Source organism: Electrona antarctica, assembly GCF_951216825.1.
Source record: "Electrona antarctica genome assembly, chromosome: 13".
In the NCBI taxonomy this organism is placed as follows: domain Eukaryota; kingdom Metazoa; phylum Chordata; class Actinopteri; order Myctophiformes; family Myctophidae; genus Electrona; species Electrona antarctica.
Genome location: NC_136794.1, coordinates 22568689 through 22580293, shown reverse-complemented (window position 1 = coordinate 22580293; position 11605 = coordinate 22568689). Strand labels below are relative to the sequence as shown.

Sequence of the window (11605 nt, the reverse complement as noted above, 5' to 3'; positions counted from 1 at the left end):
ACAGAGCATCTTAAAAGGAAATGCCACTCAATTTCAGCACTGACTTTTCCCCCTCTCCTTTCTCCAAGGACTGTTCAAGTCTGTGGAATAACAATTAGTGAACATTCACTGTTACCATAGATACAAATGGGTCGCAGTGAACCACCACCAAATAAATCTATATCTGGATTTGTTACACAGTAAACATCAAATAAATCCATATCATTCTGAATTTGTTACACAGATTATCTCGTTTATTGTATTTATTATTTTAAATAACCTTTATTTAACCAAGAAAGCATCACTGAGATAAAAAAAGGAAGAAGAAAAAAGACAATCTATTTTCACAAGAGTGGACCAAGACAAGGCAGCATCATCAAAACATGAATTCAGACAAACATAAAATAAGTTTCAGATATTAAAAGTTAAATATGGAATGCTGGGATCATCAGGATTATACTAGGAGAAAGCCACCCACAGCTGTTGTATGATAAAGGGGGAGGGGTTGACATTGTGATGTCACTAACGTGGTGTAGTTCGATTCTGTAAGGGCTTTGGGGACAGTTAATAGGCCTGTGTGTTGTGTGGTTTGGTTGAGGATACAAAACTGGTACAATATATGCAGTCCACTCACTTATTTTACCCAATTAGTCCTGCCTCCATATTACCTAAATAACAGAGGATTTTCCTTCTCTCTTTGGAAACGGTGATGTCACAGCAACAAATAGTTTTACTGCTTGAATGCATTGGAATTAGAGAGTAAAACACAACTAAGAGAGGAGTTGTGAATAGAATACATCTTATGGAAGGGACTAGTTCACCACTTAACATTTTAAGTGGTGATAACGTGTCCCTGCCAAAACTCATTGGGTCCACAAATTCATTAATTGTCAGCAGTGGGTGAAAAATTACCCTTTAAAGTGGTTCATCTCTACACCCCCCGAGTTAAATTAAGACTCTGGATTATGTGGAAGTCTTGATGTAACGTCTCCCTTGAAAGGTGCTGAATTAATGTTCACAAACTGTCCAAATCAGTGGAATAGCTCACAGTAAAATCCTGACAATATGGACTGATCAGTGTTCAAATGACAGACGATTTTACCGTGCATTCTTAAATGAAATGACAGTGCCCTATATCACAGCTGAGACCACATCATGAATATCAAGACGTCTTTATCCATTAATGCATTATGGACTAAGTTGTTTATGTAGATGAACAGAGGCAAATGAAACCTTAGTACTAAGAAAGAATAGTATACAAAACAGTGGTACAATACACTTACTGTAACTCAGCATTTCTTCTCCCAACATTCTCCCAAATAGTGTTTATTTTTTACAAAAATAAGTTGTGTGCTGTTTCTAAAATACATAAACAATCTGAATATCCACCTAATGCTTTGAATGTTTTTTTTTTCTTTTTTTCCCTCAAAATATACCATTACAATATGAACCATACTCCTGTTGTTGCCTCTTAGTAGTTGCAAACTGTGTGATATTTTCTGTTTATTGTTAGGTAAATGGAAACACTTCTTCACTCTGTTGTTCAGCTCTGCTTATCTTCAAGAGTACTGTACACTGTTGAAATAGCTACCCTGTTTAGAATGTTTAAAGGTGCCAATAGTGAATGTAAATTGACTAAAGAGTTGTTGTAATATTAATATTAATAAGGGTAATAATAATAATAATATAAATAAATGTTAGTTTATTAAAAATATAGTGCTAACCAAGACAATGGACAGCAAGTGCATAATGTGTATACGTCATTTATTTCCGGAGTTATCACACTGTACACGACTTTTTACAGCAGTAATGTTCTTGCTATACGGTGCATCTTTTGTGATGTATTGTGTCTCAGCTAATTGCCCAGACAGTGCTGGCTCTTTCGTCTCCTCTCTAACCCCTGAAATATTTTTACAGGGGTCTTGAAACTGGCAAACGGCAAGTACCAAGCTTTGTTAATTACAAGGATAACACATGCACTCGTCAAATAATGGATGTGGTTTGCAATTTCAAATTTTAATAATCAATTACGGGCGGTAATTCTCTGTGGAGTCACAGGAGAGTCATTAAATCTCAAAAGGCGAGACACATAACGTAGCTTTTTCCAAAGCCCTATTTTTAAATACATAAGGGAACAAGGTCTGCTTTAATCCTATGCATTTTGTTGCCTTATTACGATGCAAAGTAGCTAAATTAGACTTGGACAGTTCAGGTTGTAAAATAACTGTTGAAGACAGTGGGTGTCGGGTGATGAATACAATGGCCACATTACTGCCCATTCCTACAGGGATAGAAGAGCATAAAGATGCTAAGTAGAATGTTGTAGAGCAGCAGTTATTCCGTAACCACTGAGGCCCTATATAGTTTGTCTTTCAACAAATAACAAAAATAGCAGCTCTACAAGCTCATAACAATTTGCATTGTGAGCTCAAAGATTGGCTATTCAGTATTCATAAGTTAAAGTTAAGTTAAATATTTTGAAATATTTTCTTTTCTTTGAATAAATAAAATAAAATAAAATAAAATATATTTTTTATAGTTTTCCCACGATGACATGCCAAAATTTGGAGGGTAAAAGTGGTTAAGCAGGAGCAAAAATACTGGCATTCATGATCTGACAGAAGAAAGTAGCACTATCTCATGTCAAATCACCTTTCCCCAACAGCAGGGCCCCTGTTATTGTCTTTTCAGTTCTCCTTCAAAGTAGAGACATTACAGAGGGTTTTCTTGACCTTGAGAAATTAACATGGAGAGAGCGGCTTGGCACTGAGGGAGTCTTTATAAGAGGCCACATCCCCTCCTAATCCTCAGTTGAAAGGCATACCTTTACCGCTCAAAGGAAACAGAAACATCTCAGCAGGCCAAGTGTTTGTGTGATATCATCTGACATGTGTAAATAATGGTGGCAAAAGTATGAGAGGCAATGAGGTGAATGTAAGATTGCTTCGGTGGGGAAGTGGGGGTAGACAGTAACTCTACAAGTTATTTTTTCCAGACTCTCTAGAGGGTTTTTCTTCAGTCATCTTCAGTCTTTCTGCCATGTCCTGTTGGAAAGGTTGTCTCAGTGAGGCAGAAGGATTGAGAGAGAGAGAGAGAGACAGAGGGAGACCTTGAGAGTGAAGGAGAGAGGAAGAGGGAGCTCTCAGTTTCGGTCCAATACAGATGAACAAACAGTGATTCTGAAGTGCAGCACCCTGTGTGGCTGCTCACCACCAACTGAGGAACATTAAGGCAGTCCTCCATGTAAAACCCGCTCACTTTCCCAGCAAACACTTGAGTTTGGCAAGCCAGGCAGCCACTCAGCAGGGAGGAGCTCTCACTGGAAGGCAGACAGTGAGCTGTGGACAGCGGGGAGACACAAACCACAGCTTACAGGTGCTGATGGAGTGATGTTTTAGGTGATCAAAAGGATGGATAAGAAAGAGAAAACGGCAGGGGTAATGTCGGGAGGGGGTCCGAAAGAGGAAAACATTTCTTTATTTTTTGGACTTAAAAAGGTAGGAGAGGCATGAAAAGCAAAGCAAAAGCTGAGATGTTTGACAGTGCAATACTTGCAGAATAGTATATTACTCTACGAGTTTACAAAAAAGCGGGCCTCGACTCTGATGCATCTTTCTGCCATTCCCCTTCCCCATCATATCCAGGCAACAAAGACTGAAATAAATAGTGTATGTATGTATGTATGTACTGTATGTATGTATGTACAGTATGTATGTATGTATGTATGTATGTATGTGTGTGTGTGTGTGTGTGTGTGTGTGTGTGTGTGTGTGTGTGTGTGTGTGTGTGTGTATGTATGTATGTATGTATGTATGTATGTATGTATGTATGTATGTATGTATGTAAAGGGGCAATTTATAGCATCTGAAGACTACAATGTAGAACTTAGGATGATGTATTTCCTGTGCATCTTTTCTGCAAAATAGGTCAAAATGTTCACGGGGCACACATACTGTAGCCTACACACATACACAAGTACATGTATTGGATAAATTAACATTTCTGCCGTACTTTTTTTCCATTCTTTTTCTCATTTACATGGTGTGCGAGTGACTCTTGAACGGGGTAGGAAGCCTCGTGGAAGAACTAGGAAATGGTCCATTTCTTAGAACACAGTGGAATAGAAGCAGAGCAGCATATGTTGGGATTTGAATAGTCAATCGATGAATAACCCAGAGCGGTGTTTTTCTGGACTGGATTGGCAGGCATTGTGTGGTGTGTGTGTGTGTGTGTGTGTGTGTGTGTGTGTGTGTGTGTGTGTGTGTGTGTGTGTGTGTGTGTGTGTGTGTGTGTGTGTTGTGTTTGTGTGTGAGAGAGAGAGAGATATATATATAGAGAGAGATAGATATGGGGGAGTGCGAGGGGGGTTCATCCTTCCCTAAAGTATAAGACAGTAGTCAAAAATATTTGCAATGCCAGGAGGTATTTTGAAAAATATTCTAAGAAATCCAATACCACACTGACCTTTCACTGGGCATTTTGTGATCTGCTTCTCTCCCCATCTAATCTCTTTTCAGAGTCGCGGAGAAACAATATCTCTGTATCGTTTTTCTGATACTGCTAAACCAGATCCACATGGAATCTGTCGATTCACCTTGATGTCTCCATGACATATTATTTGATTTATGAATTTTACGATGCCATTATAAATTAACAATGGAAATATTATAATTTGTAAACACAAGAATAAAAGGTGGCTTGCTGTGACTCAGTGGTATTAAATTATTTAAACGAATATAAGCTCCCTAATGACTAATGTATTTAATTTAATGTTTTGTAAGTGTTAAATAAATGTGTGCAGAAAATGCATGTACTAACCCTTTGTGAAAATACATCAAACAATGTGACAAAGTGACCTAAAGTTTTCTGATTTATTATAAGATGTAGTGGCTGTATATATCTAACACAGAAGCATTCATTGTGGCCAACTGAACTGGTCCTGATGCTCACTGATGAAGACATGAGCTACACCTGTCATAAACAACATCACCGCTAGAGGGCAGAAAGGATCCAATCAGTCAATCTCTCCCTGTTCTGTCCTGTTCTGTTCCTGTTCGGAAGAACCTGGGCTTGAAATCTGGGGGAAATGTGATGTGCAGTTAATGCTATTAGTTTAATGCTGCAAGCTGTGCGTTGCGTTTGATAACGGGGTACAACTGGCGGGGCCTCCTCCAATAGTGCTCGTCCCCTTCGTCTTAAAAAAACCCCCCATATAATAACAAAAAACAACAACAAATCAATTACCTCGTTTCTGAACCATGTATGCGGATGTATGATAGGCCTATTCGGGCTCCTCTTCCTGCTGTGCCGACCACCAAACTTTGCAATATGGAACACCATCCTGGCTGGCTGGTGGGAAGAGAAGGCCATTACTTTTTCACTCATCATTATTTATTCCATGATAATGATGACATAGCCAAAGAATGACAGCAGCTCGCCTCAGACAAGGAAATGCTAAACAAACAGCACGGAAAAGAGGCAATTAGCAGAGCAGAACATGGATACGTTTTCAAACCTGCAAAAGTTGATGGAGAAGCATCCATCCATGCTGGTGGAGAGTCTGGTGAGTGACACTTTAGAGTATATCACCCACCCACCCTTTGGTGAAAGAAAGTCAACAACAGAGTGAGACTGTGGCTGGATGTGTGTATCTGCAGGGCAGAATCATAGAAGCATTAGGGCTATGGACCAGAGCTAGGCTGGATGGTGTGTGGAAACGAGCATGGCTGCAACACCAAGGTAGAAAGTGAAATTGTCAAGGAGAAGATGGCCAGGTAGGCACATTGTTTTTTCCCTTCTTCTTCTGCCTGTCATTTTCTACTACGCTCATAGGCCACTCATTTCATTGTGGTTCTGTTGCTACTGTATTGAGGCCAAAAAAATGGTAAATGGTGCCTTTTATATAGCACCTTTATCCAAGGCGCTTTACAGAGATTCTGAGATTGTGCATTACATTCACCCATTCACACACACATTCACACACCGATGCCAGAAGGAAACCATGCAAGGCACCAACCTGCACTTCGGGAGCATTGGGTACAAGGACACTTCGACAGTAGCTCTGATCCATAGCCATAATGCCCTTTCCCGTGCATTAAGGCTATGGGACTGTTGTCTTCATGCCCTCGCATGAAATGCAGACCAGCCTCTCCTCTGTTGCAAAAATATAAAGAACGTTTTACGTACTCACCAATACAAAGGCGGCTTGTGTTATTAGAAAGCCTACTTTCGTTTTTTTTGTATATTTGTATTGTCATTTGTGTGTAAAAAAGGAAAATAAATACATTGTTGAAAAAAAATAAAAATAACTTGTGACAGTGAAGTTACAAGTATGCGTACTGTACAAAAAGGTTCTCACAATCTGGAATGCAAAAAAAAAGAAAGCCTACTTTCCTTAGTGGACGCCACGCTGGGAAAGACCTATGCTGTAGTGTAGACGGTTGTGACCAGGCTTTTCTCTTCGCAGATGAGTAAGGCTGGGACCGAGGCTAAGTGGACGCACTCGGAGCCCCCCACCACACATATAAAATGCACTTTTTGGGCCACTACCGATATTGCCAAGAGAAAACCTCATAGACAAGATTTCTCCTTCTGGTGAAAAGAAATCCCTTTCTGGCCAAAAAGTGTATTTTATATGTGTGGTGGGGGCTCAGAGTGTGTCCACTAAGGAAATTAGGCTTTCTAATAACACAAGTCGCCTTTGTATTGGTGAGTAGGTAAAACATTCTTTATATTTTCACAACAGAGGAGAGGCTGGTCTGCATTTCATGCGAGCACAGGAAAAGAAGAGTAACATAGCTCTAATGAAGACATTAGAGATATGGACCAGAGCTAACTTCAACAATAACTCTGGGGGAGCCCTAGCCCCTTTCGGTTACCTTTTCTGAAGTTTGGACGCGGTACCCTAGTATAGGGTCCCTGACAGCTTATTCAACCCTCCATAGGATGCAGATGTATACTCTCTGTTCACGGAGAGCGGCGGCACCGCTTGAGTGTTGGTGAGATGTTTCAAAGATGCATAACACAGCTATAGGAGACCGCCGCAACGTGTACGAAATGGCATTAACCGCCGATGCCGTTAAGTATTTTTTTTAAATTTTGCTTCGCTGAACTTCTCTCTCCTCTCTCTTCCTTGACTTCCTTATTGACTTCGCATTGTACCGCCCCCCGAGCGGCAACTGGCTAGCTGCACGTCCTAGTTACTGCCTCTGATTGGCCGACCGCGTGCATGCAGGACGTTTATAATGCTGTTGTGTCGTGGGAGGCGGGACATGGGAAGTGAGGAAGAGAGAATTTCAGCGAAGCAAAACTTCAAAAAAAGATTAAAAATACTTAACGGCATCGGCGGTTAATGCCATTTCGTACATGTTGCGGCGGTCTCCTATAGCTGTGTGTTGCGTGTGGCCATGACATCACTCGCACACACACACTCAAGTCATTCAATCATTGTCTGTGCCTAATCTTTGTCTCTCCTCCCCACTCAGACTGACACACCCAGGCTGGCACACCTGCAGCAGATTCCCCAATTATCCTCTGCTGCAGCCCTCTGCTATAAAAGCCATGCCAGCTCAGTGTCAAGGCAGACACAGACCCAGCAACAGCTCAGTCCCAATCCATGTCAATACTTTTCAGTTAAACTTAATTTAGATTAGTTTGGCCTGGGGATGGCCGGCAGTTAGAGTTTTCGTTGTTATTAGTTAATTGGTTTAAGTTAGGGGAGGGGGGAAACGGCTTCGACGTCCCTATAGGGGGTGGCCTGGGCCCCCCCTCATTCTCCTGTTTTGGCCGCCATCTCCAGGTCTCCTTTGTTCTCCTGATTTGGTAAAGTACCTGACAGTAATATGTATTTTGTTTGATATTTTGTTTGTTGGTTTAATGCTTCTGTGGGGAAGTGGTTAATAAAAACAGTTAAAGCTTGTCCACTTTGTGATGTCTGTCCTTATGTTGGTCTCCAGTTTGAGCCACTTGTTATCATATATACTTTGTTTGGAGAACGAAACACTGTTATGCATCTTTGAAACATCTCACCAACACTCAAGCGGCGCCGCCGCTCTCCTAGGGTACCACGTCCAAACTTCAGAAAGGGTAACCGAGGGTGCCGAAAGAGGCTAGGGGAGCCCAGGTTTGAACTGGGAACCTTGTGGTTTCACTCTATCTGGTAACTCTACCCCTGAGCCACTGCAGGCTAAAGTGGCAATGAATCATGTGTTCAGTCAGTGTGTGCTTGTGCTTTAAGCTGTACAATGTGAATGTAGGCCTATTGTCGTGCTGTGGCGCTGGTGTTGAAGGTTTTGAGCTGTGACAGGATGGCTATTGTATTGCATGGTTCCCAACAATATTCTCTCTCTCTCTGTCTCTGCCATTTTATCATTCATGACCATAGGCATGGAAAGGAAAAGTAGACTCCATGGCATACAAAACTCTGCTATACAGTCACCCCAAGACAGTTAGGCAGCTATTTAATTAATGTCCTTCTGTGAAATGTGAAGCATGACATGATATACACAGCTAGACCCCAACTGATGGTGATTATAAGCTTTATTTGCCCTGCATGACACAAATTTCATCACATATTGTGCGTCCAGAAAAATAACAATTCCATATCATACGAAAGATTAAATAACTGACCACTAATTAGATGCAATTGCAGTCTGAAGGCTGATGTTGTCGAGCGCTGTTATTATGAGGAAATTCACTGGAGCAGACTGACAGCTGACAGGAGCAGCATATGTCAACAACAGCAGCTCACAATGTTTAATGGTTCTTGAGGGGACATAGAGGGTGCAATTAAAAGCAGTTAGTAGCCTACTATAGAAATGTGAACAAACAGCTGTGTGTGTAACCCCAATAATTAGGTGTTGTGTGGTGATATCAAACGTGATCACCACACAATGGGGTTGTAAAATATGACGGTTTAGCCTTTAAATTACTTCAAAACAAGATTTCTTGGCAGTGTTTTATTTAGAGCCTGTATATGCCATCTCCATTGGTTTTCACTCAACATCACTGATGACCAGTGGTGGCAAGTAACTAAGTACATTTACTTAAGTACAGTACTACTAGTATTTTCTTGAGTATTTACAATACTTTTACTTCCACTCCACTACATCTCAGAGGCAAAAATGTTGCTTTTACTCCACTACAATTATTGGAAAACATTAGTTACTATACTTTTGAGATTTTGATTAGAAAACATCAGTACATTTGGGCCATTTGGAAATGGCAGATCTACAAGTGAGCTTGTAGATCTGCAAAAATGTTGAACTTGTGAAATGGGACATTCTGTAATATGATTACTACTTTTAGTACTTTAAGTACATTTTGATGCCGATACGTTCTACTTCGTTCTACATTGCAGTATTGATACTTTTACTGTGTACAACATTTGAGTAATTTTCCACCACTGCTGCTGACAACCCCCCTGGGTGTTTATTAAGTGCCATCACACAAGCATACCGTCTGTGTCTATAACTAGACAGTGCTCTGTCTTCACTGTGACAGAGCAGAGTGACTGGTATGCTGACTTATCAACCGATAGTGATCGATGCCTGCTAGGGTAGATGTGGACTGTGTCTGCAGTAGGGTAGTCTCACGTTGCCAGACTGTTGCCTCTCGCAATTTTCAAATGCTTCCGTCATGTATATATCATTCGGAGATCGTGGAATAGTTGTCTGGCTACACGAGACTAGCAGTAGGGGCACAAACTACAGGAATCTCAGAGCCATGGCTATATATCTGTGTGTTACACCATTCTGTATGTCACACTAATAGAATGTTGGACAACGGTGGCTGATCGGCTGTCATTTGGTCAAATCTATGCACTTTAGCATAGTTTGAATGATTACACAGTCAAACTGAGATATGCAGGTACCCTGTAACTTTGCGGTGATAATAATTAACATTAAAACTTAAAAAGCCATATAGCCTATGCCTACTGTAATTTGACATGGTCTAGATGTCTGCTGCTCTCTGAGAAAGGAATGAATACAGTGCTTAGAGTGAGTTGTGGTGTGCTGAGAAAAACATGTCTTCGGGTTGATTCTTAGGCTATCATTTTGCATTTTACAGTAGTTGTATGTCTTCCACACAAGACAAGTGCTCAAGACTAATATATTCTGTCTGCATAGGGAAGGAAAGGCTTGTGAAATGTGCAGTGAAGTGAAACCTAGAACGTTCGAGACAAGATCTGACACTGTCATTCAGCAAAACCCTGTTCATCGCTACTAACACCCCTTCAGCGCATTACTGGGAAGTAAGAACACATGAAACTGCACAGATCAATGCACTGGTAGTAATGCAAGCAAAAATATGAAAAAATAAAATGCTGACTAAACCTTTTAAGAAATTACCTAATGTCCCTTCCTGAGCCCCCTTGTTCTTATCCATCGCTAAAGATGTCCCAAAAAGAGTGTTGTTCTCCCTTCAGATGGAAGGCAATGCTGCCGTGTTTGTCCTTCACCCTGGAGATTTACAGCGCAGCTCACTGACTTATTCAATTCATCAGCCAGGCACAATACATGCCCATCTCAGCACTGATCCTGTGGACAGTGGACACTGTGCTACTTCATCATTCTCCCTCCCCAAACATCATTTTGTGAGTTGAGAAAAAATATGGGTTTTGATTCTGTGAAAGTGTTTTGGGCAGGTGCTGTTGGTTAAGCGCAATAAGTGGAGAATGTTTTTGAGTGCATGCTAGTTGTTTACTAGCAGCTCCTTCCTTTCAAGCTGAGGTTGAATGGAGGCTTACGTCAATCATACCTTTGGACCTTAGTTGTGTGCTGCTGACTCCCAGTCTTTGCCCCTTATTATAAGACAAGTTAATTGAATGATCGGAGTCGAATGCAGCCTTCCAGATGCTTCTGTGTATGGAGGTACAAAAGTGATTGAGCGTGTGTGGCAATGTTTGCACTTACAGTTTTTCCATTGAATATCAGCTTGCTCTGGTCAGACATTTAAGAGAATAGTCCCAGCTTTGTAAATACCTTTCATTTACCGCTGGGCAGTATTCCTATAATCCTGTATTTCAAAAGATTCATCTTTGACCCACATAGACCAACAACAGAGAAAGGCCCCAGTCTTAGCCGTCGTACGTGGTTTGCTTGGTTTCCTTCCACGGTACACTAAGAAATGGGATGTGGGCAAAATGACCATGACCCCAGACACCACTGCACTTAAAAAGGAAGGGAATACATCTTGGTCCATAACAGACTGTTGAACACAGAGATCACAACAGATTTATGTGTGATGGTTTGCAGAGGTGGTCAACTCACATGCTGGTACAGTAATTGCTGTCATATTTCTCCAACGATGGAAACTGTGTGTGTGTGTGTGTGTGTGTGTGTGTGTGTGTGTGTGTGTGTGTGTGTGTGTGTGTGTGTGTGTGTGTGTGTGTGTGTGTGTGTGTGTGTGTGTGTGTGTGTGTGTGTGTGTGTGTGTGTGTGTGTGTGTGTGTGTGTGTGTGTGTGTGTGTGTGTGTGTGTGTGTGTGTGTGTGTGTGTGTGTGTGTGTGTGTGTGAAGCGTGCGTGTCCATGGATCTGTTTGCATCATATTGTATATTGATCCATTTACAATACAATTTGTGAATTACATTCCAGAAGAAAGCATGAATGATTCTTTTTTTCCCCT

At 41.1% G+C, this 11605-nt stretch overlaps 1 protein-coding gene across 2 annotated transcripts in view; it reads left to right on the top strand.

The window, feature by feature from the left end:
- The first annotated feature begins 5204 nt into the window (after window positions 1–5204).
- fign (fidgetin) overlaps window positions 5205–11605 on the top strand; it is a 96600-nt gene continuing 90199 nt past the window's right edge. The window contains exon 1 of one of the 2 annotated variants that reach the window (XM_079519083.1): window positions 5205–5542. In XM_079519083.1, coding sequence (XP_079375209.1) covers window positions 5431–5542 — 112 coding nt within the window. In that variant the 5' untranslated portion in view covers window positions 5205–5430. Of the gene's footprint in view, window positions 5754–11605 lie in introns of both variants that reach the window. The other variant, XM_079519085.1, reaches the window with a different exon arrangement.